This window comes from Oryctolagus cuniculus, chromosome 17 (assembly GCF_964237555.1).
Source record: "Oryctolagus cuniculus chromosome 17, mOryCun1.1, whole genome shotgun sequence".
Taxonomy (NCBI): domain Eukaryota; kingdom Metazoa; phylum Chordata; class Mammalia; order Lagomorpha; family Leporidae; genus Oryctolagus; species Oryctolagus cuniculus.
The window spans coordinates 13,408,639-13,436,525 of NC_091448.1; the positions used below are offsets into that span (position 1 = coordinate 13,408,639).

Below are 27,887 nucleotides of genomic sequence, written 5' to 3' on the forward strand. Positions count from 1 at the left end.
GGTGGGAGGGGACACATTCAGCCCAGAAGCCTCTGCCACAGTATCAGCTCCTTCACAAACCACAACTCTATCCCCATGCTCTCAAATGTTCTGTTGATTTTTAATTATATTAAATGATTGATAGCTGTACAACAGAATTTACTTTAAAAACACCTGTTAAATCATTACCACACAAAATGTCTAGAAACAAAGGTAACTATAGCAAGTAAATGTGCATATACTGCTTTTATTTTTACTATGGTTGTTAGTTCAATGAAAACAAATAATAGCTAAAAAGTCTTCAAGTGATATAAAAACATATTTGGGTAAGTTATAACAGATTTTATGTGCTCAGTCAACAGAAATGTGGCACGTTTTTGCACCAATTGCATACTCAAAAGTTAGCCTCAAACATATTTACTATTTCAAAATTTTAGACAAAGGAGCTGAGAAAACAAAAAACACAACATATACACCAGGGTAACAGTCTTTTTTTTTTTTTTAATGACTTCCAATTTTAACTCTTTTCTTAAAGCAGTAAGGCCCTTATTGTAGATTATGTATCATCTCCTCTTTGGCTATAAGGTGTGTCGTTTTGTTAACCAGAGACATCAGTGAGTTCAGTTTCTGAGACCAGTCATTTAATAAATTATTGGGATCCTTGGGTCTCTGGAAGTTGATAATTCCTGCCAATCTGTCTACTTTAGCAAAGATGGTCTTGTTAACCACCAGATTTGAGAGAAAGGCCTCCGATTCCTGCAAGAGAGACACAGATTAAGGCAGGATGACCACAGACAACAAACAGACTGATGGAGGGCATCTTCCACACTTCAGCCAAGAATGCAAGACCATGCAGGGGCACATTCATCGCTCACTGTCAGAACCACGGACTTCTGATAACGCCCGGGGATGAGCAGGGCTGCCTCCGAGTCTGCCCTGCGACCTTGCAAGTGCCGGCCCTGTGGAGCAGCAGCCTGTGCTTAGGTCAGCAATCAGCTGCTCTACTCTGCTTTCGAAGACGTCATGGCACAGGGGCCGTGGGCTGGAATCTGCTCTGCCATCTGGCAAGGACACAGCCCCAGGGCAACCTCCCTGCTCCCAGGACTCTGGGTCCCTCCTCCAGAGAACAGCCAGCGAGCTAAGCAAGGACGGAGCTTCCAGCGCGACCGTTCCACGGGCCTCCCTCTGAGCGGAACTGTCACAGCTCCTTCAGGCACCACAGATGGCCCTCAGGCCACTCTCAGCCAACTCCCATCTCCCTGTCCGCTGTCCGTTCTGTCGCCCTGAAATGCACGCCGAGTGCAGTACGCTTCCAGCAAGCGCTGGCACCCGGTGGGCTGCCGGCATGCCCTCCTCTCGTATTTTAGTCACGCTCTGGACTCCACATTAATCTACAGAGAACTAACATTTAAGTGTCCAACTAGTCTAAGTAATAGCAATGTAAACATAAACTCAGTATTTAGGCCATTTTTGATACTCAAGATACTTACAATTTGATCAAACAAGATGGATTTTCTCTATTTTTCTAAGTTGATGGATACTCAAAATGAATGGCTAACAACTCTGACAATGATGCATCCTACTTACGTCAACGGACAGATCCAGAAGCTGTGCCATCCTCTTCATTGTTATCCGCGTATAGTACTTGGCCATTATTCTGATATTCTGGGGAGAGGGCAGAGGGCAGAGGACACAGAGCTGTCAGTAAGGCTGAAAGCCCGTCCATCCAAGTTCCCTCACTCTTCTACGCTGTTCTCAACTTCAATAAGAAAACCAAACACTGAGATGTTTGTTTGTGTGGTTGTTCAGAGTGATTCACTATGAATACCTCACGCAACTCTTCTTTTTTTCTTTTGTTTCAAAGGTAGAGTTACAGAGGAAAGGGGAGGGGAGGGACAGAGAGAGATAAGTTACCTTCCATCCGCTGGTTCACTCCCCAAATGGCCACAATGGCCAGGGCTGGGCCAGGCTGAAACCAAGAGCCTGGAATCCATCCAGGTCTCCCAGGTGGGTGCAGGGGCCCAAGAACATGGGCCATCTTCTGCTGCTTTCCCAGGTGCATTAGCAGGGAACTGGATTGGAAGTGGGGCAGCCAGGACTCAAACTGGTGCCCATATGGGATGCCCATAGGTGGCAGCTTTACCTGCTGTGCACAACGCCAGCCCACACTTTAGACATCTAGTCAAGGGCGCAGGCATGTGGCACAGAGGTTAAGACACTGCTTGGGATGCCTGCATCCCATTCCACTGCCCTTGGACTTGAGTAGCGCCTGCACTTCTGATCCCAGCTTCCTGCTACTGTACACCCTCAGCGGCCACAGGTGACAGCTCAAGTACCCAGGTCCCTGCCATTCATGTGGGGACCCAGATTGAGTTCTTGTCTCTTGGCTGTTGGAGGCATTTAGGGTGCTAACCAGCAGATGGACAAATTCTCTCTCTCTCTCCTTGCTTTTCAAAAATAAAGTCAAAATATATGCTTGTTTTAACTAAATTAGTCGTTTAAAACTTACAACTATAATTAAGTAGTTTTTCTAAATCTAATAATCGGAAGTTAAGCTTTTCTAATTATGACACTTATGTGTTAAAGGCTAAAATTAAAAAAATAATTGGAGACCATCCCAAAATACTTATTTTACCATTATCCCAACCAGCTAAAGGTGACTTAAAATTACATTTCCTAATTTTTGCTGGAAAGGACTTGATGTCATCAACAAAACACCGGCACTCACAAGGAAAACCAGAGAACAGTAAGGAGAAAATGGACTTTGAAAAAGCTGCACCACCACCCCCCGCCCCGCCACCTGTCACGACCAAGGCCATGGCAACACCAACCTCTCAGAGAGCAGCCAAGGGCTCTACACTCCTCCTTTTCCTTCAACCTCTAAATCCAATCACTGACTACAGGCTGCGGTTTCTTTCCTTCATTCATTCCGTGGACATTTTTCAATCCCTCAGCCTCTGCCTTATGACAATGAACCAGTCTTTATCTCCAGCCTTCTACAGACTTTCAAATCCAGACTCTACATCCAGGAGGCTATGAAACACCAGCATGGGCAGTATCCTCTTTTTTCTTTTCTTTTTTTTTTTCTTTTTTGACAGGCAGAGTGGACAGTGAGAGAGAGAGACAGAGAGAAAGGTCTTCCTTTGCCGTTGGGTCACCCTCCAATGGCTGCCGCAGCCCATGCACTGCGGCTGGTGTACCGCGCTGATCAAGCCAGGAGCCAGGTGCTTCTCCTGGTCTCCCATGGAGTGCAGGGCTCAAGTACTTGGGCCATCCTCCACTGCACTCTCTGGCCACAGCAGAGAGCTGGCCTGGAAGAGGGGCAACAGGGACAGAATCCGGCACCCCAACCAGGACTAGAACCCGGTGTGCCGGCGCCGTAGGCAGAGGATTAGCCTATTGAGCCGCGGCGCCAGCCGGCAGCATTCTGTTAAAAGTGTTCACTTACAGGGGGCTGGCACTGTGGCATAGCAGGTAAAGCCACCTGTGATGCTGGCATCCCCTATGGGCACCAGTTCATGTCCCAGCTGCTCCCCTTCTGGTCCAGCTCCCTGTTATAGCCTGGGAAAAGCAGAAGTAGCCTAATTATTGGGTCCCTGCCACCCACGTGGGAGACCCGCAAGAAGCTTCTGGCTCATGGCTTCTGCCTGGCTCAGACCTGGCAATAGCAGCCTTGTAGGGAATGAACCAGCAGATGGAAAATCTCTCTCTCTCCATCCCTCTCTTTCTTTGTAGCTTTGACTTTCAAATAAATAAATAAATCTGTATAAAAAATTATCATAACGGGGTATATACAATTTCTTCTGATTCAGACCCCTTCTTCAGCTCCATCTTTTTTCTTCGTGTTTAGCTCTCGAAGTTCCTTTAGTGGCTGTGCCTCTATGCCTTTGCTCAGACCATACCCTCTGCCTACATGAATGCCGTCACTGCCCTCCTGCCTGCAAGATAACCTCACACTCTTCTTACAAATTTCACCTCAATCATTCCGGGGGAATCAATCAACTTTCTCCCTATGTCCCACTCTACTCTTTATATACTTATGTTTATTACTTTTTATTCATAAATACATCTTTCCCTGTGATTTTTAAGCTCATTTTAAAAAATTTTATGTGAGAGGCAGAGATATGTCACTCCCATCTGCTGGGTTTCCATGTGCCTGGAAAGAAAACTTTTATCATTTAAGCTTAAAATTACTGGAGTCATCGCGACTGCCTCCCCAGGTCCACGTTAGCAGAAAGCTGGGAGTCAGGAGCTAGAGCGGTACTGAAGCCAGGAACTCCAGAAAGGCACACAGAAGCCTCAACCATTGGACCAAACACCTGTCCTCTTTCAAGTTTTTTGAAGAGATCGTGTCTCATTATCCCATGTGCCAGGACTTTGTGCAGTGTCTGGCACAGGTGCCTCACGATGAATGTCTCTTATAGGAATGAATGAATGAAGAGTCACATAATCCAATCTGTGTGCTACCAAGAGCAAAGTGCAGGTTTATGGGCTTTTGCACTTCCTAGACAAGCGAGTATCAGGAAGAACAACTCCCCTTGTCCAGCTCTTGGGAAATCAGGTTTATAAACTGTTAAGAATCTGGATTCTTGAGAGGTTCTCTCTCAAAATGACACATGATACAACAGTTACTTTTTCTGAAAAGCCAAAAATAGGAGAAAAAAAGGTAAATGAATGAGATAAATGGAAATGCTTTGGACAATAGAAACATTTAAACAACCAATTTATATCATTATTACACTGTGTATACAAAAAATATCCTAAAGTATTAAAGACATTAACAAATAAAAGTAACATTTGATTATGAAAGTTGAAAAATAACATCATGCTCGAATTTGCCAAAGCAAATTTACTAATTCAAGGCTAAAATAAAAATCATCCCATCACAAATTCTTACATGTTCAACCACTCTGTTCTTCAAGTCGTTCCACCTTTTCTCCCCTTCCTCTGTAGAACCAAAGACGTCAGTGGCTGGACTCTCCAGGGACCCCTTCCTTAATTCCACACCATAGTCCTCGACAAGTGTGGACCAGCGCATCAGCTCCATCGTGGTAAAAAGCTTTAAGAGATCCCTGTAAAGTGTACAAAACTTAATATTTCAAATCTATAATAAAAAATCAAAAGACTGCTTTTACACATTTTTATCGAGTGGAACAGGACATGATTTGCTTACACATATTTTCCCAACTTTACTACCAGGTTCCCACAGAAATTCTGAACACAGCATTCCACAGCTCACATTCTGCTCTCCTGCACTGTATGTGTCAGTCTCTGAAATAACTGTGAACACACTAATGAAACACAAAATCAAAGTCCCCACTAATGATAATACTTTATAAAACAGTTAACTAACCAAAAACTGTGGATGTGGGCTTGATATAAAACTTCTTCTTGAAAAACAAAATGTGTTATAATATTTTTTAAAAATAATATTTATTTTATTTGAAAGGCAGAGGTACAGAGAGAAGAAGAGAGAGATCTTCCATGCACTGGTTCACTCCCCAAATGACTGCAACAGTCATCTATTAATTTCTAATGCAATGCTAAAGGACATATTACCGCTTGTATTATCCCTCTTTTATACTATAATATAATCTATCAGTGACCAGTTAAGGAATATTCACTTAGGTGAACCGATTTTTCTTTAAAATGTTTTTCGTGAGAAACTCTATGCTAATTATGAAAATGCTTACTTGTATTTGGGAATTTCTTCTAACTTCTTATCACCACTTACTCGGTGAACCAAGTCAGACTGTTCGTTGTCAAAAGGAGCCAGGATAACATAGAGAACAACACTTTTCAGGGCCTAAAAAGTTATACAACACAACAGGTTATTTGCAAGGGAAACATAACGGCAATTTGGCAAGAACTGAAAAACTGCAGTAACTCCATCAGTCATCTTGTGTTTGTCTTAGGGTGGAAAAGTCTTCCCAGGCTGCCCTTTCCACAACGTCTTTGTTTCTTTTTTAAGATTTATTTATTTATTTGAAGGGCAGAGTTACAGAAAGAGAGGAGAGATAGAGAGAGGTCTTCCATCTGCTGGTTCACTCCCCAGATGGCCACAATGGCCAGGGCTGGGCCAGGCAGGAGCCAGGAGCCAGGAGCTTCTTCCGGGTCTCCCACGTGGGTCCGGGGCCCAAGCACTTGGGATATCTTCTACTGCTTTCCCAGGCCACATTAGCAGGGAGCTGGATTGGAAGCAGAGCAGCCAAGAATCGAACCAGCGCCCATATGGGATGCCAGCACTGCAGGTGGCAACTTAACCTGCTGTGCCACAGCACCAGCCCCTCTCAGAGTCTTTCTGTAATATTTAGTTTTTATTATTTATTATAAAACCATTACAATAAACCTTTGCTACTTTCAGTTACTACTTCAGCTGATATTTTTCTTGACATTCACTTTTTTTTTTTTTTAAGATTTTATTTATTTATTTGGGAGGTAGAGTTACAGACAGTGAGAGGGAGAGACAAAAAGGTCTTCCTTCCGTTGGTTCACTCCCTAGATGGTCACAATGGCCGGAGCTGCGCTGATCTAAAGTCAGGAGCCAGGAGCTTCCTCTGGGTCTCCCATGTGGGTGCAGGGGCCCTAGCACGTGAGCCACTCTCCACTGCTTTCCCAGGCCACAGCAGAGAGCTGGATTGGAAGAGGAACAGCCCAGGACTAGAACTGGCATCCATATGTGATGCTGGCGCCGCAGGCGGAGGATTAACCTACTGTGCCACGGAGCCAGCCCCGACATTCATTTTTGACAAATACATAAAGAAAAAGTTCTTATAACAGCAGCATAAATGTGGAATATACATACAAGCTCATTAAAACAGCTTTTGTAAAATAACTTTCCAAAACAATGCTGGATCTTCATCTGTAAATTTTGTTAGCAGGTGACCTGCTGCATATTTTTATTATTATTTGAGATGATAAGAGAGCTCCCATCCAGTGGTTCATTCTCTAAATGCCTGCAACAGCTAGGACGAGCCTGGGCTGAAGCTGGGAGCCCGGAACTTAATTCAATCTCCCATTTGGGTGGCGGGAATGCATTTACTTGAGCCATCACTGCTGCCTCCCAGGGTCTGCATTAGTGGGAAGATGGAGTCAGGAGTTAGAGGTGGAGCCAGGCACCCTGATAAAAACATGTCTCGACCCCTAGGCTGAACGCCTGCGCCCTGCTGTCCGTATTTTAAACAACACGCCTGCATTTCATCAGAAGTGACATACACAGGGGCCAGCATTACAGTACACCAGGTTAAGCACCACCTGCAACGCCATCATCTCATATGAGCACCAGTTTGAGTGCCTGCTGCTTCATTTCTGATCCAGCTCCCTGCTACTGCACCTGGGAAAGAAGAGGAAGATGGCCTGATTGCTTGGGCCCTTGCTACCCATTTAAATCTGAAAATAAGAAGAAAGAAAAAACAAAAAACAAAAGGAGAAGTGATACATAGGGGCAGGCATTTGGCATGGTGGCTATCATACTGCTTGGGAGGCTGGCGCTATGCCGTAATAGGTTAAGCATCCACCTGCGGCACTGGCATCCCATTTGGGTGCCGGTTTGCGTCCCAGTTGCTCCACTTTCCATCTACCTCCCTGCTGACAGCCTGGGAAAGCAGTAGAAGATGGCCCAAGTGCTTAGGCCCCTGCACCCATGTGGGAGACCCAGAAGAGGCTCCTGGTTCCTGGTTCCTGGCTTCTGATTGGCTCAGTTCCTGCCGTTGCAGCCATTTGGGGAGTGAACCAGCAGATGGAAAACCTTTCTGTCTCTCCCTCTCTCTGTAACTCTGCCTCTCAACTAAATAAATAAATCTTTAAAACAACAACAAAATATGCTGCTTGGGACAACAGGATCTCATCTCACATGACCTGAGTTCAAGTCTCAGTCCTATGCTTCAGTTTTAGCTTTTTGCTAACATGCACCATGGGTGGCAGCAAATTATGACTCAAGTAATTGGATTTCTGCAACCCCTATGGGAGATCTGGATTGAATTCAGGGCTGTTGGCTTCAGTCTGGCCCAGCCCTGACTACTGCAGACATCTAGGGCCGGGGGTTGGGGGAGGTGAACAAGCAGAAGGAAAATCTTTCAAATAATGAAAACAAAAATAAATAAATAAATGACATACAATTTAAACTATTGCCCAATTAGTCTTAATTCATAAAGATGTATTAAGTACCAACATGACAAATGAAAAGCCATACCACACCAACTGCACCTAATGTTCGCAGTTAAAATGGCTGAAAGTAAATTAAAAATTTAAGTTCTGGAACAGGTGCTCGACCCAGGGGCTAATGCTGCTAGGTGGGACATCTTCAAACCACACTGGAGTGCCTGGGTTTCAGTCTCAGCTCAAGTAGTTGAGCCCCTGACATCCAGGTGGAAGACCTGGATTCAGTTCCTAGTTCCTGGCTTTGGCCTGGTCTGTTACTGGCTACTGTGGGCACATGTGGAATGAACCAATGGATGGCTGTTTTGTATCTCTCTTTACCTCTCAAAATAAATAGAATGAGAATTTTAAAAAGCAAGTTTTTCCTAATAAGTGTATCAATTTTAAGTCTCTTCTTACCTGCTGCCACTTTTCACTTTCTGCCTGTATACAGGGAGTATCATAGATGGCTCTATAGTGCTTACAAATAGACAGATAGGATCCCTCATGCTGATCCAGCTGAATCATTAAGTTATAGTATTTCAATTTTAATTTCTGAAAAAAAGTTGACAAAATCAATTGGGGTTCACAGGTTTTATTCAAATACTTTTAAAGCAATCATGTAGTCTGAGATAAGCTTACCTCTGTATTTTCTTCCTGGAAAAATTTGGTGTTAATTTTCTTGCTGATGATTTGTGTCCGAATGTAATCCTTGACAGCTAGGCAGAGCCTCATTTGCTCCAAAATGAACTCCACGCGCTCCTTCTTCTCCATTGACCCGTAAGTTTCCACCTAGCAGGTTGATAATACTTAGCAATTTGCATGAATTGCAACAGAAATAAACATATAGTAAATATTCACCCTTGAAATATAAGACCCATCAGGTATAAAGGGAATGAGGATTACATAGAAAGCTAGTTACCTCTAGGAGATTATAATTTAAGAAATTATGCAGAATGGGTTTTTGCCCTTTTTGGGGAAGTTCTAAGAATTTTAACACAGGGATTGATTAGTATGACCACCACGACAATGAAGATACAGAACAGTTCTATACAACTTAAGCCCCTCGTGCACCTTCCTACAGGCACACACCCCCTCACTTGCAAGCCCTCACAACCAGTGATCTTTGCCACTACAGATTTGTCTTTTCAAGAATATCAAATATAGCTTGCAATCTTCTGAAATTCTTTATTCACCCCGCATAAGGCCTTGAAGTAAAAGAGTCATTCAAGTGGTGTGTATCAGTAGTTTGTTCTGTTTTATTGCTTGGCAGTACACCACTGCACAGAAAACCACAGCTTACCCACTCACCTGCTGAAGGAACCTGGGCGGATTCTGCTTTGGTTATTACAAACAAAGTCACCCTTACATCAGAGGGCAGGTTTTGTGTGACTATTACATTTTTATTCCTCCTAGGTAAATATTCAGTGAACTGCTGGGCCACAAGATAAGTGCGTGTTTAACTTTATAAGAAACTCCCAAACGGTTTTCCAGAGCGGCTGAACCACTCTGCATTCCCTCCAACAATAAATATGTAAGTGGTCCAACTGAAACCCAGTTAGGATTTTAGAAATTGCTAGCCATTCCAATAGATATGTAGTGGTACATCTGCATTTTCCTAATGGCTAATGAGAAAATTATAACTTTAAATATGAAAAAGTAGTTGAAACCATTATATAAAAGTAAGGCGTTGGTCTTTTCAAAGTCAGTTAAAAAGGCTAATAGGACTAGTAATGGCTGTGGAACGCAGAGTTAGAACAATCTAGAAAATTACATAAATACTTTTTAAAAAGTTATAATATATTTGCTTATACTATAAATGAATTCAGAAAATCCAGGACACCAGACTTACAAAGTGGAATGAAGGCAGCAGCCATCCATTATTTTGGCCTGAAAATATTTTTATTTCACCTTCTTCTTTATACTTTTTTATTAAGAAAACTTACAAACATAATGAATCATCAATGTTGCACTGATACATCTTTATCTACTCTTTATGTATCAAGTAATATGAATCAAATTTCATATAACATATTATATAAATATTATTATCTAAGGTAAGAAAGATAAACTGTGAAGAAAATCATAGCTAAAGGTTCCTTATATCACCAAATATGTGGTCAGTATCCAATCATCTCAATTAGTGTTTTTTAAAAATTAATTTATTTATTTGGAAGTCAGTTAGAGAGAGAGGGAGAGCCAAAGAGAGAGAATCTTCCATCTGCTGCTTCACTCCTCAAATGGCTGCAATGGCCAGGGATGGACACAGCTGCAGCTAGGAGGCAGGAGCTCCATCTGGGTCTCCCACGTCAACGCAGGGGTCCAAGACCCTGGGCCATCCTCCGCTGCTTTCCTAGGTGCATTATCAGAGAGCTGGATCAGAAGTGGGGCAGCCGAGACTCAAACTAGTGCCCATATGAGATACTGGTGCTGCAGACAATGGCTTAACCCACTTTGCCACAGCACTAGCCCTGTCACTTAAGTTTTACAGAATGTTATTTATTTTATCATTTTTAAAGGCAGAGAGAGACAGAAATCTCTCATCCACTGGTCCCCAAAGGCCAGACCAAGGCTAGGACTGAGGACTCAATCTAGGTCTCCCATGTGGGTAGCAGGAAGCTGGAACTGGGAGTAGAGACGGGACTCAAAATTGGGAACACATGTGGGATACAGACATCCCAAGTGGCACCTTAACCACCAGACCAAATGTCTGCCTCTCAGGTAGGTTTCTAATCAAATTAGAATCCAAAAAGAGCCCAGACTGTGTGACTGGGAAATAGACTTCTTTTTTTTTTAATAAGATTATTTATTTATTTGAAAGTCAGAGTTAGAGAGAGGAGGAGAGGCAGAAAAAGAAAGAGGCCTTCCATCTGACAGTTCACCCCCGAACTGGCAGCAATGGCCGAAGCCAGGGGCCAGGAGCTTCTCCTGGGTCTCCCACGCAGGGGCCCAAGGACTTGGGCCATCTTCTACTGCTTTCCCAGGTCATAGCAGAGAGTGGGATTGGAAGTGGAACAGCCAGGACTCGAACTGGCGCCCATATGGGATGCTGGACCTGCAGGCGGCAGCTTTACCTGCTACGCCACAGCACTGGCCGCTGGGAAATATATTTCTTATCTTTTTTTCTTGACACTTACTTGTTAAAGAAATGAAGTCAATGATCCCACAGTTTCCTAGAGTCTAAACCATGCTGACGGCAGCCCTATGCTCCCTGTCACAGGCTTCCGTGCACTCCTCCTGTAAACCTTACATGATCCACAGCTTTATGCAAGGGGGGACAAGATCATCTCACAGGGGATGTTGAATCATGAGGCAAATAATCCACCTGGCTACAAAACAGAGGCAGGCACGTGGACCTGCAGTCAAGATGCACTTTGGACACACATGCCCACACCTCTTATCAGAGCACCTGGCCTCAAGTCCTAACTGCTCCCAACCCCAGCTTCCTGCTAATGCCCCAAGAGGCAGCAGTTGGTCCTTGCCACCTGTGGGAAACCTGGCTTGAGATCCTGGTTCCTGGTTTTGGCCTGGACCTGCCCTGCTTGTTGTGGGCTTTTGAGGAGTGAACCAGTAGATGGAAGATCTCAATCTGTCTTTCAAATAAAAAAATCTTAAAAACCACATGTTTTGGAGGTAAAACTGGAGGCAGTGAAAAGAACAGTGGTCACCAGGGGTTAGGAGGAAGGAGAGATGTTTAGGCAAAGCAGAGGACTTTTAGGGCAATGAAACTATTTTCTATGATACCACAATGGAGGATGACACATGACATTATACATTTGTCAAAATTCAGAGAGTGAGCCCACTGCCGTGGCATAGTGGATTAAGCCTCTGCCGCCGGTGACAGCATCCCATACGGGCACCAGTTCAAGTCCTGGCTGCTCCTCTTCCAATCCAGCTCCCTGCCCAAGGCCTGGAAAAGCAGCGGAAGATGGCTCAAGTGCTTGGGCCCCACCAATGTGGGAGACCCAGAAGTTGTTCCTGGCTTCAGATTGGCCCAGTCCTGGCCAATGCAGCCATCTGGGTAGTGAACCACCAGATGGAAGACCTTACTCTCTCTCTCTCTCCCTCTGTCTGTGGCTCTGCCTCTCAAATAAATAAATATTGAAAGAAAAAAAAAAAAAAAAAAAAAGAACCCTCAGAGAACTTTTTTGCCAACAGCAAACCCTAATGTACAATACGGATTTGGGGTACTGATATGTCAGTGCAGGTTCACTATAACAGATGTACCACTCTGAAGGGGAATTCAAAGACAGAGGATACATGGGAACTCTGCACTTTCCACTCACTTCAGCTGTGAACCTAGAGCTGCTCTAAAAATAATATCTACTAATAAAAATGAAACTAGGATCAAGACAAATAGAACCATTAGGAATCCCCATCTGTTAGCAACAACCTTAGGCAAGTTACTCAACTCCTTTGAGTCTCAGTTTCATTGGCTGAAAAATGGGGATAAAAGTGTTGTGTGGGAACATTAAATAAGAAACCTACATATCAAGACATAATTTTTTTGGGAAAAAAATAATCTGTAGAACATAAGACCTTCCTAGTCATGTTATTGTTTTCCCTTCCTGCAGCTAGAATGGATAAAGTACATGATTTCAAAATTAGAATAATCAATTTAACTCAATGAGGAACCCTAATGGGTTCCAAGAACAGAGTGTAAATTCACTCAACATTTGCAAAATGTTGAGCATAGTTCATATACATTTTTCTAGTGAGAGAATCCACAGTTTTTCGATTTCTTAGTTCTTGGTTATCTCACCTTAAGGACTCTTTAAGCCTAGGAATTCACCACCCATCAACTATTCTCTGACACTGAAGCCAGTGACTGACAGCAGATTCCCAAGGCAAGTGAATGGCACACCAATCATATTTTATTTCAGTTCTAGAGAGAATTTAAGTATTCAGATGATAGGGCAAAATTACGACAAGTCTGTTGATCCGAACTTTTCTTCAGAATAACTCAGCAGTTGAGTTTAGCTGGCCTATGATCTCCCAATTTCTACCTGCACAATGACCTCACATTCCCTTACATTCACTTTTGCTCTTGGTGGTTTAGAAGGAAGTGATAAGGTGCTAAAGTACGTTACTGCCACAGAAAATACTGTTAAAATACTAAAACTTCCAAAGTAGCAACTTACCTGTAATTCCTGCAAAATGGAGGCTGCCTCTTTCACATCACCATTTTGCTCTTTTATAGTTGCCAAAGTTTTAGTCAGTCGCGCACGTTCAATTTCAACATAAATCTACAATTAAAGGACATTTAACTTATCAAAATTCCTGTAGAAGTGTGTTAAAATTTTAAAAGATAGACTTGAACTATTATTCAAACAAGTGCTTTATCCTCTATCTACAAATAGAGCTGTGAGACATTTTACATTTCACAAGTATAACCAGAACCTTAAAGAAAATGTCTCTATAAATTATCCTTATTTTACAGCTTTGCTTTGAGAACTCAAATATGAAATTACTGTGTTGAACTAACAGAGTTATATATAAGCCATCAAAATAGAATAAAAAATGCAAATGCCTTTAGAAGAATTATTATTTTATTTTATTTTATTTTATTGTTTTTGACAGGCAGAGTGGACAGTGAGAGAGAGAGACAGAGAGAAAGGTCTTCCTTTGCCGTTGGTTCACCCTCCAATGGCCACCGCGGCCGGCGCGCTGCGGCTGGCGCACCGCGCTGATCCGGTGGCAGGAGCCAGGAGCCAGGAGCCAGGTGCTTTTCCTGGTCTCCCATATGGTGCAGGGCCCAAGCACCTGGGCCATCCTCCACTGCACTCCCTGGCCACAGCAGAGAGCTGGCCTGGAAGAGGGGCAACCGGACAGAATCCGGCGCCCCAACCGGGACTAGAACCCGGTGTGCCGGTGCCGCTAGGCGGAGGATTAGCCTAGTGAGCCGCGGCGCCGGCCTAAAAGAATTATTTAAAAAATGTCACAATTTATAAACAGCATTGTCGCTCCCCGTCTTCGTGGAGGAACGACACAGGACCCTGCGCTGTTCTTTCGTCTGCTCGGCCCTCCCCGGGTTTGCTGCTGGTTCTTCCCGGGTTGGCTACCGTCCCTCCACCTCCGTGGAAGGGCGGTTCCCCCTGCCACTTTCCCCACTTCCGCGGGGGAGCAGCACACCGCCGGCCGGCTCTCTCGGGGGCTGCTCAGGTGTTGCCCTTAGATGTTCCCTGGTGCATGGTCTCTCTCTCCTCCTTTATAGTCCTCTTCACCAATCCCAACTCTGCTACCCATACGCCGAGTACGCTGCTCTCCTCCAATCAGGAGCAGGTCCTACAGTTTATTGGTTGAACTGGAGGCAGCTGTGTAGAAGCTGTTTCTCCCTTCTCAGCGCCATATTGTAGGAGAGCAGATGCATAGAATAAGTCTTAATTCCAGTAACTTAGTCTAGTCCGGGTTGCTCCCCACAAGCATGAGAAATCCAGTATCAATAATTCAACCAATGCTATAATTCTGACTTATCTTTAAGTACAACTTTTTTCTTTAAAAATATCTAATCTTGATAAGTATTAAAGTTGCTAGTATTTTTGAAACTATAAATAATGTCAGATTTATAATTTCTAATAAATTAAATATTAAAAATATCACTATACCCAAGAATCCACAGAGCGAATTTTCATACTTAGGCATGCTCAACCCCTCAGCCTTTACTGTGCAACAGCCCCACCCTTAATTTCCAGTAATACCAAACTAAATACATTATGTGTTTCTTACTTTTGGTATCCTTGTATATAATTCCCTCAATGTCTCAATGTCCTTTTCCCCACTCTCTGGCTCAGTAGAATTTTTGCTTATTCTTCAAAGCACACAAGTAGCCGCAGAGATTTTGGATAAGATCACTTAATTGCTGGAAAAATTTGGATGTACCAAGATAGCCACTGTTTAAAATATACATATTTACACAAAGTATGTCCGGAAGCAGGTAAGAGATTTATCACTGTGAGTTGTGCCAACAGAAAACTCACCTTTCCTTCTGTGACCATTCGCAGAGTATCAATTAATCGAAGTTTGATTGGAAGGTCTGTGATTTCTTCAACATACGCACAGCACTGTTGAACCATTTTTGCAACAGCCTAAAAAGCAAAAACCATTCATAAATAAAATTCTTTTCTCAAAGAGGAAAAACATGTATTTTACTGATAGAAGAGCTATGGTCAAACCTGGTCTCCCCAGGCAGCTCTAGATACCTGAAATGCCTGTCAAAAAACCAAAATCTTCCTGATGGCTAAGAAGCACTGAACACAAAGGAACACATTGCCAAGGTTAGGGCAGCCTTGCATGTGAAGATGCAGCCAACTCGACAAGCATCTGAGAAATGGCAGCCAAGGGAGGGGCGGAGAGGAAGAGAAAGCAGAGCTCCGCAGTGGCTGGAAGCCAGGAGCAGCTGACATTGTGACCGAGCAAAAGGAGGTCGGGGCAGAGGCAGAGGGCCCACCTTGGGCGGGGCGGGTGCAGCCTCAGCCACCCTTACTCACTTGAGCCCAGACAGAGAACCTCTTGCCCTCACTCTCCTCAGCAGGTAATACAAGCGGTTTGGACTACATTCACTCCCTCCAGGTCTAAATTCTATGATGTAGCAAACAGGCTCTATAAGTTTTTGCAAATATTTATCTTGTAAATGTTTTGGAGTTGTGGGTCATAATCATATAGTCTCTGTGGCAATGATTCAGCTTTACCTGTGTAACTCAAAAGCTGGCGGAGAGGGCTGGCACTGTGTATTAGCAGTCTAGGCCTCCACCTGTGGCGCCGCCATCCCATACAGGCGCTGGTTTGTGTCCCGGCTGCTCCTCTTCCAATCCAACTGTCTGCTTATAGCCTAGCAAAGTAGTGGAAGATGGCCCAAGTGCTTGGGCCTTACATCCGTGTGGGAGACTGGAAGAAGTTCCTGGCTCCTGGCTTTGGACAGGTTCAGATCTGGCCATTGCAGCCACTTGGGAGTGAACCAGTTCATGGAAGACCTCTCTCTCTGTCTCTCCCTCCCTCCCTCTCTAACTCCACCACTCAAATAAATAAATAAATAAATCTTAAAAAAAAAAAAAAAAAACTGGCAGACACAATCTATAAACAAATGACCATGGCTATGTTCAAACAACTTTAAAAAAAAAGATTTATTTATTTTAAGGCAGAATTACAGAGAGGCAGAGGCAGAGAGAGAGGTCTTCCATCTACTGGTTCACTCCCCAGATGGCTGCAATGGCCAGAGCTGGGCTGATCCAAAGCCAGGCAGGAGCTTCTTCCAGGTCTCCCGTGTGGGTGCAGGGGCCCAAGCACTTGGGCCATCTTCTACTGCTTTCCCAGGCCAGAGTGGAGAGCTGGATCAGAAGTAGAGCAGCTGGGACTTAAACCGGCACCCAAATGGGATGCTGGCACCACAGCGACAGGTTTACCGGCTATACCACAGCACCACAACTTTATTTACAGAAACAGGTGGCAGGTGGGGTTTGGTCTGCAGCTCATCATTTGCCAACCCCTATCTAGATTTTAAACAGCAAGTTAAAATCACTGATAATATCTAGGACCCTGAGCCATCAAGTAAACGTTAAATTACATTAAGTACACATATGTTTTAAGACAGAAAATAAAAAGCCTAACTTAGGAAGATTTCCATGAAAAACACTAATGTTCCAAGTAGTTCAGGTTAAACCTTTACCCATCTGAAAAACAGGGGTTTCAAAAACTAAAATTTTGCTGTAAAATGTCAACTTTCTTTCAATAAGCACAAGTCTCTGGGACATGCAGTATCTCATAAAACATATGCTCACTCTAAGATTATAATGATTTCTAGAACAGCACATAACTTAACAATTCTTAAAGCTGTGCAAAATATACATTAACAGAAATATGAGAAAAAACACAACTATATCAATATTCACATCAGCAAACATCCTGCGGCTCAGTGGGGAAGTCATGGGGAGTCAAGTGAGGTCCTGTACTCAAGTGATGGCGAATTACAAACCATTTATTTTAAGCAATCTAAAAAGGCTATGTTTTTTAAAAAATCATTGCTTTCTAAGTTTGTTTAACCCATTACGACTCATTGTCCTATATTTGGCACTTATAAAGATTTAAATTGGGCAGCAAATTTACTACTTGAAGTAACTTTGAAATAAATATGTTGCTGAAACAGTCATATAATTAAAAACACAACAATAAATTAGGCAAAAGAAAATTTAAAAGAATAAAATAAAAAGGGCAGAGGCCGGCGCCGCGGCTCACTAGGCTAATCCTCCGCCTTGCGGCGCCGGCACACCGGGTTCTAGTCCCGGTCGGGGCACCGGATTCTGTCCCGGTTGCCCCTCTTCCAGGCCAGCCCTCTGCTGTGGCCAGGGAGTGCAGTGGAGGATGGCCCAGGTGCTTGGGCCCTGCACCCCATGGGAGACCAGGAAAAGCACCTGGCTCCTGGCTCCTGCCATCGGATCAGCGCGGTGCGCCGGCCGCAGCGCGCCGGCCGCGGCGGCCATTGGAGGGTGAACCAACGGCAAAAGGAAGACCTTTCTCTCTGTCTCTCTCTCTCTCACTGTCCACTCTGCCTGTCAAAAAAAAAATAAATAAATAAAAAGGGCAGGAATTGTGGTTCAGGGGGTTAAGCCCCTACTTGGGATGCTCACAGCCCTTATCAGAGCCTGGAATCCAGTCCTGTCTGCTTCCAACACAGCTTCCCGCCATTGCGCACCTGGGAGGCAGCAGATGATGGCTCAAGTAGTTGGGTTCCTGCCACCCACACAGGAGACCTGAACTGAGTTCCTGGCTTCTAGCTGGCGCAGCCCTGATTGTTGCATTTGGGAGTGAACCAGTGGATGCAAGATCTCTCTCTACTTTTCTATTGCTCTGCCTATCAAATAAGTAAAAATGAATAAACAAACTAAAAAAAGTATAAAAAAGTACCCAGTTTATTTTTTTTTAAATAGTTATTACTGGAAAAGAACAAGGACATTTCAAGTCTCGTAAGCAGTTTCCACAGCTCTGAAGACAGTCTGTACATAACCTGTTACAGGGAAAGAGCAGTCCTGACTCCTGTTCTGTTTGTCACTAGCCAGCTGTGAGACCGACTCAAATTTCTCTTTCTCCAAGAAGACTTCCTTAGTAATCCTAATCACTTTTCCTACTCTCACCTGTCACTATTCTCTTGTTATTTATTTATATTATGTAAGTATGCACAGATTTCCTTTTTTTTTTTTGCACTAAATCTTCTATTTGCTGGTTAACTCCCCAAATACCTCCAACAGTCAGGGCCAGGCCAGGCCAAAGCCAGGAGCCTAGAACTCAATTTGGGTCTCCAGTGTGGATAACAGAGACCCAAATATTTCAACCATGACCCACTGCCTCCCAGGGTGCACATTCCAGGAACCTGGAATCAGAAATGGAACTGAGACCTGAACCAGGTATGGCAATTTAACTGCTATGCTAAACACCCAATTTAACCCATTTTATTATAATGCCCAATCTGTTGCAATATAATTAATACAACAGGGTTCTGGAGAAGAGACTTCTCTGTGATTATTTTTGGTTCTGCTACTATCCTCTTTTACAATGTAAAGAACCCAGAAACTATTCAGGGAGCACATTTTTAAAAAGGTTCTGCTGCTCATTTTTTTTAAATTAACTTAAATTAAATTGAAAGGCAGAGAGACAGAGAGCCCCCCCCCCCCCCCATCCACTGGCTCAGTCCCTAAATGCCCACAACAGCCAAGGAGTCAGGGTTGGGAGGGACACAGCATCTTAAAATAAGATGTTTCTTTTCTTTCCTTTTTTTTTTTTTTTTTGGACAGGCAGAGTTAGACCGTGAGAGAGACAGAGAGAAAGGTCTTCCTTCCGTTGGTTCACCCCCCAAATGGCTGCTACGGTTGGCGCACTGCGCCGATCCGAAGCCAGGAGCCAGGTGCTTCCTCCTGGTCTCCCATGCAGGTGCAGGGCCCAAGCACTTGGGCCATCCTCCACTGCACTCCCAGGCCGCAGCAGAGAGCTGGCCTGGAAGAGGAGCAACCAGGACAGAATCCAGTGCCCCAACTGGGACTAGAACACGGGGTGCCGGAGCCACAGGCAGAGGATTAACCAAGTGAGCCACGGCGCCGGCCAAAATGAGATATAAATGTAAAAAATAGAATCTATTCCTACCAATGATATTGAAATATATCTCGGGCAAAAGAATAAGGAAGCAGTGAACAAAGTCCAGATTTATAAAAGACCAAGAGAATTTGCCAAATCTTTAAACAAATGAGTGATCTATCTAAAAAAGGCCAGAGAGTATGTTAAGAAATAAAGAGCCAACGTTGTGGCATAGTGGGCAAAGCTGCCACCTGCGACACTGGCATCTTATATAGATGCTGGTTCGAGTCCTAGCTGCTGCAATTCTGATCCAGCTCCCTGCTAATGTGCCTGGGAAAGCACCAGAGGATGACCCACGTGCTTGGGCCCCTGAACACATGTGGGAGACCCTGAAAAAGCTCCTGGCTTTGGACTAGCCCAGCTCCAATGCTGCCATCTGGGGGTTGAAACAGCAGTTGGAAGATCTGTCTCTTCCTCTAACTCCGCCTTTTCAAATAAATAAATAAATCTAACAAAAGAAAAAAAAGATATTGTTAACCAATTCAGATGATCACCTCAACAAATTACAAACCAACCACTTAAAGTCATAACAATGAAGACCAGGGCAACACGGAGACAACCAAGCCACGTCAGCAACCCGCACACTCACTTGTTTTAACTGACTCCGTCTCTTTGATAAAAGCATAATATTTTCATTAAGTAAATCCCATTCTTTAGCTTCATAGCACATCTTCACTACTGCAACTAAGATACGGGATGTAGACACCATATCGGAAGCCTGTAGGAATGAAAATATGTTGCAAGTTAACGGAACAATGTTAAATGGAATTAGTGTTAATTGAAGTTTTTACTGTTATCTACTCACAGTACGAGTCTGTTTTTCCAAAGAAAGAAGAGTTTCGATGACTTCTTGGAGTCTTCCTTCCTAAAACAAAAGATAAAAACGAACAATGAAAACACTACCCAAAACTAATCTAACATGAGATGCTTTGACACAGAAAAACCAGTAGCCTATTGTAGAGGAAAAGGACCACTTTCACTTTTATGACTGTGCCTGCTTCGCCAGTGGGTTTAAGTCTACAGACCCCTACTTGGGGCCCACAAGCTATTTTCAACTGTGTGGAAGAAACTGAACTGTGTGTACACAACAAGGATTCAACACTTGAGAAAAACACTAGGTCTTTGTTTTGGATTCTAATTTATCAGCTCATTATGGCAACACACACTTATCTTGTCCTGCACAGACACTAGGCGGTGGTCACATGCATCTGTGAAGAATAAAAACAGGAAAACAAATGCTTTCTTTTTAAATTCACCATAACACACACTTAAAACAAGAGTTTAGAGGCTGGCGTGTGGCACAGCGAGTTAAGCTGCCATTTGTGATGCCAGCATCTGATACCAGAGTGCTAGTTCACACCCCGGCTGTTCCACTTCTGATCCAGCTCCCTGCTAATGCACCTGGGAAGGCAACAGCCGATGGCTCAAGTATTTGGGCCACTGTTACTCATGTGGGAAACCCAGATGGAGTTCCTGGCTCCTGGTTTCAGCCTGGGCCAGGCCTGGCTGTTGCAGCCATTTGGGAAGTGAACCGATAGATAGATGTCTCTCCTTCTGTCACTTTGGCTATCAAAGAAAGCCTAGTCAATTTGCCACTGACTTTCGAGGAAACGGAGAGCACCTGAGAACCCCAGGCACCCTATACTGGAAGACACTCTCTTACACAAACACCGACCCACAGCAAACACACCCTGTTGGCCAACCTATATAACGTCTTCACACCCCTAGCTCAAATGTAAAAAGAAAACATTCTCTGGTATATACTTTAAGATATGAAAATATTTTATGTAAAATATGAGAACTAAAACAAATCCTATTAAGAGGCACATATTTTTGATAAAAAGCAAAAACTACAGCAGAAAAATTGTACTTATTTAAGATACTGATATTAGTGACTATCATGTACACAATGCTGATAATGAACTGGAACTGATGAGGAGGGTTTTATTTAAAAAATGTTCTGGGCAGCTGGCGCTGTGGTGCAGCAGGTAAAGCCACTGCCTGCAATGCCAGTATTCCATATGGGCACTGGTTCAAGTCCCAGCTGCTCCACTTCTGATGCAGCTCTCTCCCATGGCCTGGGAAAGCAGCAGAAGACGGCCCAAGTCCTTGGGCCCCTGTACCTGCATAGGAGACCTGGAAGAAGCTCCTGGCTCTGGACAGGCACAGATCTCGCCATTGTGGCAACTGGAGAGTGAACCAGCGTTTGGAAGACCTCTCTCTCTCTCTGCCTCTCCTTCTCTCTGTGCAACTCTGACTTCCAAATAAATAAATCTTAAAAAAAAAAAAAAAAAAGTTCTAGGGCCTGTACTGTGGTGTAGTGGGCTAAGCCTCTGCATGTGACATTAGCATCCCATATGGGTGCCAGTTCGAGACCCATCTGTTCCACTTCAGATCTAGCTCCCTGCTAATGAGCCTAGGAAAGCAGCAGAGGATGGCCTAGGTGCTTGGGCCCCTGCACCCACGTGGGAGACCCAGAAGAAGCTCCAGGCTGCTGGCTTCAGCCTGGCTCAGTCCTGATGGTTGTGGCCATTTGGGGAGTGAACCTGTCTTGCATCCTCTCTCTGTAACTCTACCTTTCAAATAAATAAAACATAAATCTTAAAAAAAAAGTTCTAACCATAAACGAAAAGTTTTTATCTTAATGACATTCATGGGTAATACATGAGGATTCTCCTTTTTCACTAATGAAAGAAACTAATTAAATAGCTTTTGTGTTGAGAACACAAATGTTTGGACTTTTTTTTCTGTTAAAGATTTTATTTGCTTATTTGAAAGGCAGAGCCACAGAGAGAGAGAGGTAGAGATAGAGAGATCTTCCATCCACTGGCCCACTTCCCAGATAGCCACAATGGCCAGGCCTGGGCCCGGTAGAAGCCAGGAGCCAGGAGCCCCACCCTGGTCTGTCATGTGGGTAGCAGGAGCCCAAGCACTTGGGCCATCCACTGCAGCTCCCCCAGGCCATTAGAGAGGGGGAGGTGGATGGGGAGGGATCTTGCATCTGCTGGTTCACTCCCTTGATGGCCACAATGGCTGGGGCTGGGTCAGGCCAGGCTGAAGACAGGAGCTTCTTCTGCATCTCCCAAATGGATGGCAGGGGCCCAAGCACTTGCACCATTTTCTGCTGCTTTTTGCAGGCCATCAGAAGGCAGCATGATAGGAAGTAGAGCAGCTGGGACTCGAACCAGTGCATTGCAGGCGACAGCTTTACCCGCTACACCACAATGCTGGACATACTAACACATCTTTAAATTTTTTTAATTTATATTTATTTGAAAGGCAGAATGACAAAGCAAGATCTTCCATCTGCTGGTTCACCCCTCAAATGCCTCCAACAGCAGGGGCCAGGCCAAGGTAAAACCAGGAGCCAGGAGCCAGCAGCCAGAAACTCAATCCTGATTTCCCATGTGGGTAGCAGGGACCCAAGTACTTGAGCCATAACCTGCTGCTTCCCAGGATACACAGACTATTAATGTATTTGAGAAAATATTTCTTAAGCAAAGAGGAGCACTAATTCTGAAAGCTTTACAGACACAGTATACAATAAATGTTCATCAGAGAATAAGAACAATGAACAAATCTATAAATTCTCCAGAGTTGATGGTTCATAAATCATAAAAGAACAAACAGTCTCTGAACTAGAAAGACTGCTAGAGATATTTCAATCACCTTATTTTACTTTTGAAAAAGCTTGTTTACTTGAAAGGCAGAGCAAGAGGAAGAAAGGAGCGGAGGCAGAGATCTTCCATCCACGGGTTCACTCCCCAGATGGCCACAACAGCCAAGGCTGGGTCAGACCAGAGCCAGGAGCCAGGAGCCAGGAGCTCCATCTGGGCCTCCAATATGGGTGCCAGGCACTCAAGTCCCTGAGCTGTCACCGGCAGCCTCTCAGAGCACACGAGCAGGATGCTGGGTCCGCAGCAGAGAGGGAACTCAATCCCAGGCACTCCAATACAAGATGCGGACACTCCAGGTGGTAGTTTAACCAGCCACAGCTCAACACGCACCCCAATTACCCGACTTGACAGATTGAAAACACTGTGTACCAAACAGCTTCCATGACTTTCTCAGCCACAAACAAATGAACAGAACCAGATGGCGGGGGCTTGCCTTGCAGTCCAATGTTCCTCCCACTGCACCGCACTGCTCCACCTACCATGCTAGTTTAAATGAGGACTTTGCTTTTACCAAGTAATCTCCTTAGGGAAAGGTTACTACCAGGCAACAAAATGAGGCCCCAAAACAGTTAAAATGTAAAATACAGTCCTCTGAGATAGTGAATCTACAGTCACAATTTCAATTATAGTTGAACATCCCTAATCTTGAGATTAAAAATCTAAAGTTTTGGGGCCCGGCACTGTGGCGCAGCAGGTTAACACCCTGGCCTGAAGCACCGGCATCCCATATGGGTGCCGGTTCTAGTCCTGGCTGCTCCACTTCCAACCCAACTCTCTGCTATGGCCTGGGAAAGCAGTACAAGATGGCCCAAGTCCTTGGGCCCCTGCACCCGTGTGGGAGACCTGGAAGAAGTTCCTGGCTCCTGGCTTCAGATCAGCACAGCTCCGGCTGTTGCGGCCATTGGGGAGTGAACCAAGGGAAGGAAGACCTTTCTCTCTGTCTCTCTCTCTCACTGCCTGTAAATCTACCTGTCAAATAAATAAATAATAAAAAAATTTTTAAAAATCCAAAGTTTTTGAGCACTAAGACATCACAAGTGGAAAAATCCACATTTGATCTCATGTGACAGGTTATATCAGTCAAAGCACAGGTGCACTTAAGCTACTGTATAGCTATGTGTAAGAAACATAAATGCATCTTTTTTTAAAAAAAGATTTATTTGAGAGGTGAAGTTACAGCAGAGAGATGGAGAGACAGAAAGGTCTTCCATGCACTGGTTCGTTCCCCAAATGGCTGGGCCAATCTGAAGACAGGAGCCAGGAGCTTCTTCTGGGTCTCCCATACAGGTGCAGGGGCCCAAGGACTTGGGCCATTTTCCACTGCTTTCCCAGGTCATAGGTAGAGAGCTGGATTGGAAGAGGAGCAGCTGGGAATTGAACCAGTGCTCAAAAGGGATGCCAGCACAGCAGGAGGAGGCTTAGCCTACTATACCACAGCAGTGGCCCCCCAAAAATGCATCTTGTGTTTAGACTTGTATTCCATTTTCAAGATTTCTCATTATATGTATGCAAATATCCCAGATTTTGAAATCTAAAATACTTCTGGTCCCAAGCATTTCAGATAAGAGATACCGACCCTGCACTATTAGTCATGGCTGGGAGCAGCAGAGCGTAATTTAATATACAGGGTTCTAACTCAGAAACACAGGTACTGAAGAACTGCACCCTGGAAGTGAGGGAGCCATGTGGTACTGCACAGCCAGTCTGGAAAACAAGACGTTAACCGCCACCTTTTCAGGGAGGTGTTCCTAGATAACGCCCTCTCACATCAGTAACATCAGTAGTCGCCTCCTTCTCTAACACTCGACCCTAACTCTTGTTTGCTAGCTTCCCTGTCTCACCAGAATTTAAATCTGCAATAGCAGGGACCTGGCACAACTCTGGCTGTTGCAGGTATTTGGGAAATGAATCTGCATATGGAAAATCTTTCTCTTTCTCTGCCTTTTAGATAAGAAATGAAAATTAAAACAAACCAGGCTTTGCAGCCAAACTGCCGGCTCTACTACCATGTTACCCTGGGCAAGAAACTTAAACCAATTTTTCTCTCCAGTGAAGTGAGATAGTGAGATAGCTTTTATTTTCAAATGTCTTTCACACTTAAAACAAAAATGTCTGAGGGAAACCAAGCAAGATTTGATAATCCGTTAGAGGCAGTGGATGCAGCAGAAAGAGCACTCGCGTTGCCTGCCAGGAGCCTGGAGCAGGATCTGCCTGGGCCGCTCCCGGCGAAAACCACACAGCCTTTCCGGTTCTATTGGCAGGCTCAAAATAGAAATAAAAGAATGTATACTAAAATGTCCTCTACTTTCTAATGTATAATTGTTATGGGCAGCCCCTTCCCCCCAAGTTATGCTTGACAGAATTAAAAAATTAATACAAAATGTGGGCTGGTACAGCAGGTAAAGCTGCAGCCTACAACACCAACACCCCAAACAGGCGCTGGTTTAAGTCTGGCTGCTCCACTTCTGATCTGCCACCTGCTAATGTGCGTGGGAAGGCAGAAGATGGCCCAGGTGCTTAGCTCCTGCACCCCTGTGGGAGATCAGGAGGAGGCTCCTGGCTCCAGTATGCCCAGCCTTGGCCATTGTGGCCATTTGGGGAGTGAACCAGCACATGGAAGACCTCTGTCTCTCTCTCTCTCTGTAACTCAGCCTTTCAAGTGAATAAAATAAATCTCTAAACAAATAAAAGAATTTTGTCTAATGATCTTCCCACTCCCCAGTGTCCAGCACTGGTTTTGCACACAGAAGGCTGTTGTAAAGAGATTTTTTTTCCCTCCTAGGCCTCAGTTCTAGGAATAGCTGTATTTCTTTAAAACAAACGATTTGTCTCTCTTATAGACACTATCACTCTATTAAGTCCAGAGTGGAGAGTCAGAGGCTGCCTCTGGCCTGTTTAAGTACCTTTGGTTGGATTTACACAGTATTAGATAAATAATAAGGTAGTTCACATAAAAATCCACATTCCTGGGGCAGTTTAGATGCCATGTGCGACACCCACATCCCGTACTGGAGTGCTTAGGTTCAAGTCTCAGCTCTGCTCCCCATTCCAGCTCTCAGCCAGTGCGCACCTTGCAGGCAGCAGATGATGGTTCAAGTAGCTGGGTCCCTGCCATCCACTTGGGAGACCTAGACTGAGTTCTGGGCTCCCAGATTCAAGCTGGCCCAGCCTGAGCTGCTGCAGCCATCTGGGCAGTGAACCAGTGAACGAGTCAGTTCTCTGTCTCTCTCCCCCACACAAATAAGTAAATAATAATTTAAAACCCACGTTCCTGGTTTCTCCCTCAAATCAGTAGGGCTGCCTAGGCTCAGCTTTCATGTCCAGGTGGCAAAGGCTAACTGGAGGTGGGGAGCTGCTGACTCCTTTCCAAGTCCTATCATCGTCTGTAGGGTGTGCACCTGGTTCTGCCACTACCGGTGTGTGACCCTGGGACACGTGACCCAACCTCTCCTGGCCTCGGTTTCCTTGTCTGTGAAATAAGAGCAAAGTAATGCCTGCTGCCGAGGGCTGTGCGAACTGGTGCCTGCACGCGCGCGGCTCGGGTCACCTGCCCGCGTCGGAGGCGGCTGAGCTTCCCAGCCCCGTGTGGCCGATGATGTGTCTCCACACCCGCTGGGGGACAGCTCAGGAGGAATCTACACCGCCGACACGCAAGCCCAAGGAAGCACGCAGAACCTAATACGCAAGTCAACGCCGCCTTTCTCAGCCCATTAAACATCTTTCCTTTTAAAGAGACGCATTAGAAAGGATTCCTCCTAAGAACTAAAGGTGACCCACTCCTTACGGCTCCTTAAGGAACAAAAGCCACCCTGGCGAACCCATCTCACCGCCTGCGGCTGGACTGATCAAGGAGTTCACGGAGGCCGTGTGGGGTAGATTCAGCCAGGACCCAGACCCTGGGCAGGTAAACCTGGTCTTGAACCCCAGAGTCTGCCTGTCGCCGGCTGCAATGACACACCGCTGCCCGACAGCGGGGCCCCCACCCCTCGGCGGCTCTGCCCCCGACCGCCCACTCGTCTCTCCTGCAGGTCCCTCTCCAGGAGCGGCGGCGCCCCCATGCCCATCTCCCGACTCTTCCACGTCCAAAACACACGCCGGCAGGAACGAACCGCACCCCGCTCTGAGCCCAGGAGCCCTCCACAACGGCGGGAGACGGCGCCAGGCAGACCTCAGATTCCTCCGGGCACGCACTCCTTAAGGACAGTGGCCAAAGCCCGGGCACACCACCCCGATTCAGACGCGTTTCAGCCGCACCACCAAAGAGCCCCGCCTAGCCCGAACGCTGAAGCGGCCCTCGCCCCTGGGAAGCTGCCGGGGCGGACGCAAGTCAAAGAGCATCTAGGAAAAGGCGGAGTGTCCACCGAAGCCCCATCCCCTGCGAGGACCGAGTGGCCACCGGTCCCGGGGAGGGCTTGGGCAGCCGTCGGCACGAGCGTCCTCGGGCTTGCGCGGTCTCCCAGCCACGCAGGCCCAGCCAGGACTTGGATGGGCCATAGGGGGATGCGAGCGCCAGCCCGCAGGCCCCCTGAGGCCTAAGCAGGCTCGGCGCCGTGACTCAGCCCCTGGCGCCCGCCTCCAGCCGGCCGGCCGCCCCTCACCTTGGCCAGCTTCTCGCACTCGGGCAGGCGCTGATCCACCGTGGCGCTGTAGTCCACCTCCATCTTCACGATGCGCCCATCAGCCCGCTCCGAGCCGCCGTCTGCCATGGTCCCTGCCCGAGCGTCCCTAGCTGCTGCCCCGCTTCGGCCACCACTCGTCACCCGCGCCGGAAGCCACCCGCGGCTCCACTCAGGCAGCGCGTCGGGAAGCCCGGCCGAAGGACCCCGCGAGGCCCCCGGCGCCGCCGCAGTCAGGCACCGCCGCGGACAGCCCTGGGGCGGCGCTGGGGCGCGGGCGGGGCTCGCCGCCTGTCACCTCTGGCCGCCGCTGGCCGCGTCCGCGCGGGTCGTTGGCGGGCTCGAGACTTCGTCAGGAATT

At 45.7% G+C, this 27,887-nt stretch overlaps 1 protein-coding gene across 1 annotated transcript; it reads right to left on the reverse strand.

Annotated features, from left to right (window-relative positions):
• Positions 1-206: 206 nt before the first annotated feature.
• On the reverse strand, positions 207-27,747 carry PSMD12 (proteasome 26S subunit, non-ATPase 12). Its single transcript, XM_008271732.4, has 11 exons — positions 27,509-27,747; positions 20,039-20,098; positions 19,823-19,951; positions 15,093-15,200; positions 13,257-13,361; positions 8,758-8,907; positions 8,536-8,670; positions 5,673-5,785; positions 4,877-5,051; positions 1,567-1,644; positions 207-735 (listed from the first exon to the last, which is right to left on the reverse strand). Exons 1-11 carry the CDS (start codon positions 27,614-27,616, stop codon positions 526-528), a joined length of 1,371 nt encoding a protein of 456 aa, XP_008269954.1. The 5' UTR covers positions 27,617-27,747; the 3' UTR covers positions 207-525.
• Between the last annotated feature and the right edge of the window lie 140 nt (positions 27,748-27,887).

Coding starts and splice junctions, on each gene's coding strand:
- PSMD12 (XM_008271732.4), bottom strand. CDS start 27,616: ATGGCAGACGGCGGCTCGGAGCGGGCTGATGGGCGCATCGTGAAGATG. Junction 1,645..4,876: donor AGAACAGAGTGGTTGAACAT/GTAAGAATTTGT, acceptor CCCTCTCCCCAG/AATATCAGAATAATGGCCAA. Junction 736..1,566: donor TTCTGGATCTGTCCGTTGAC/GTAAGTAGGATG, acceptor TCTCTCTTGCAG/GAATCGGAGGCCTTTCTCTC.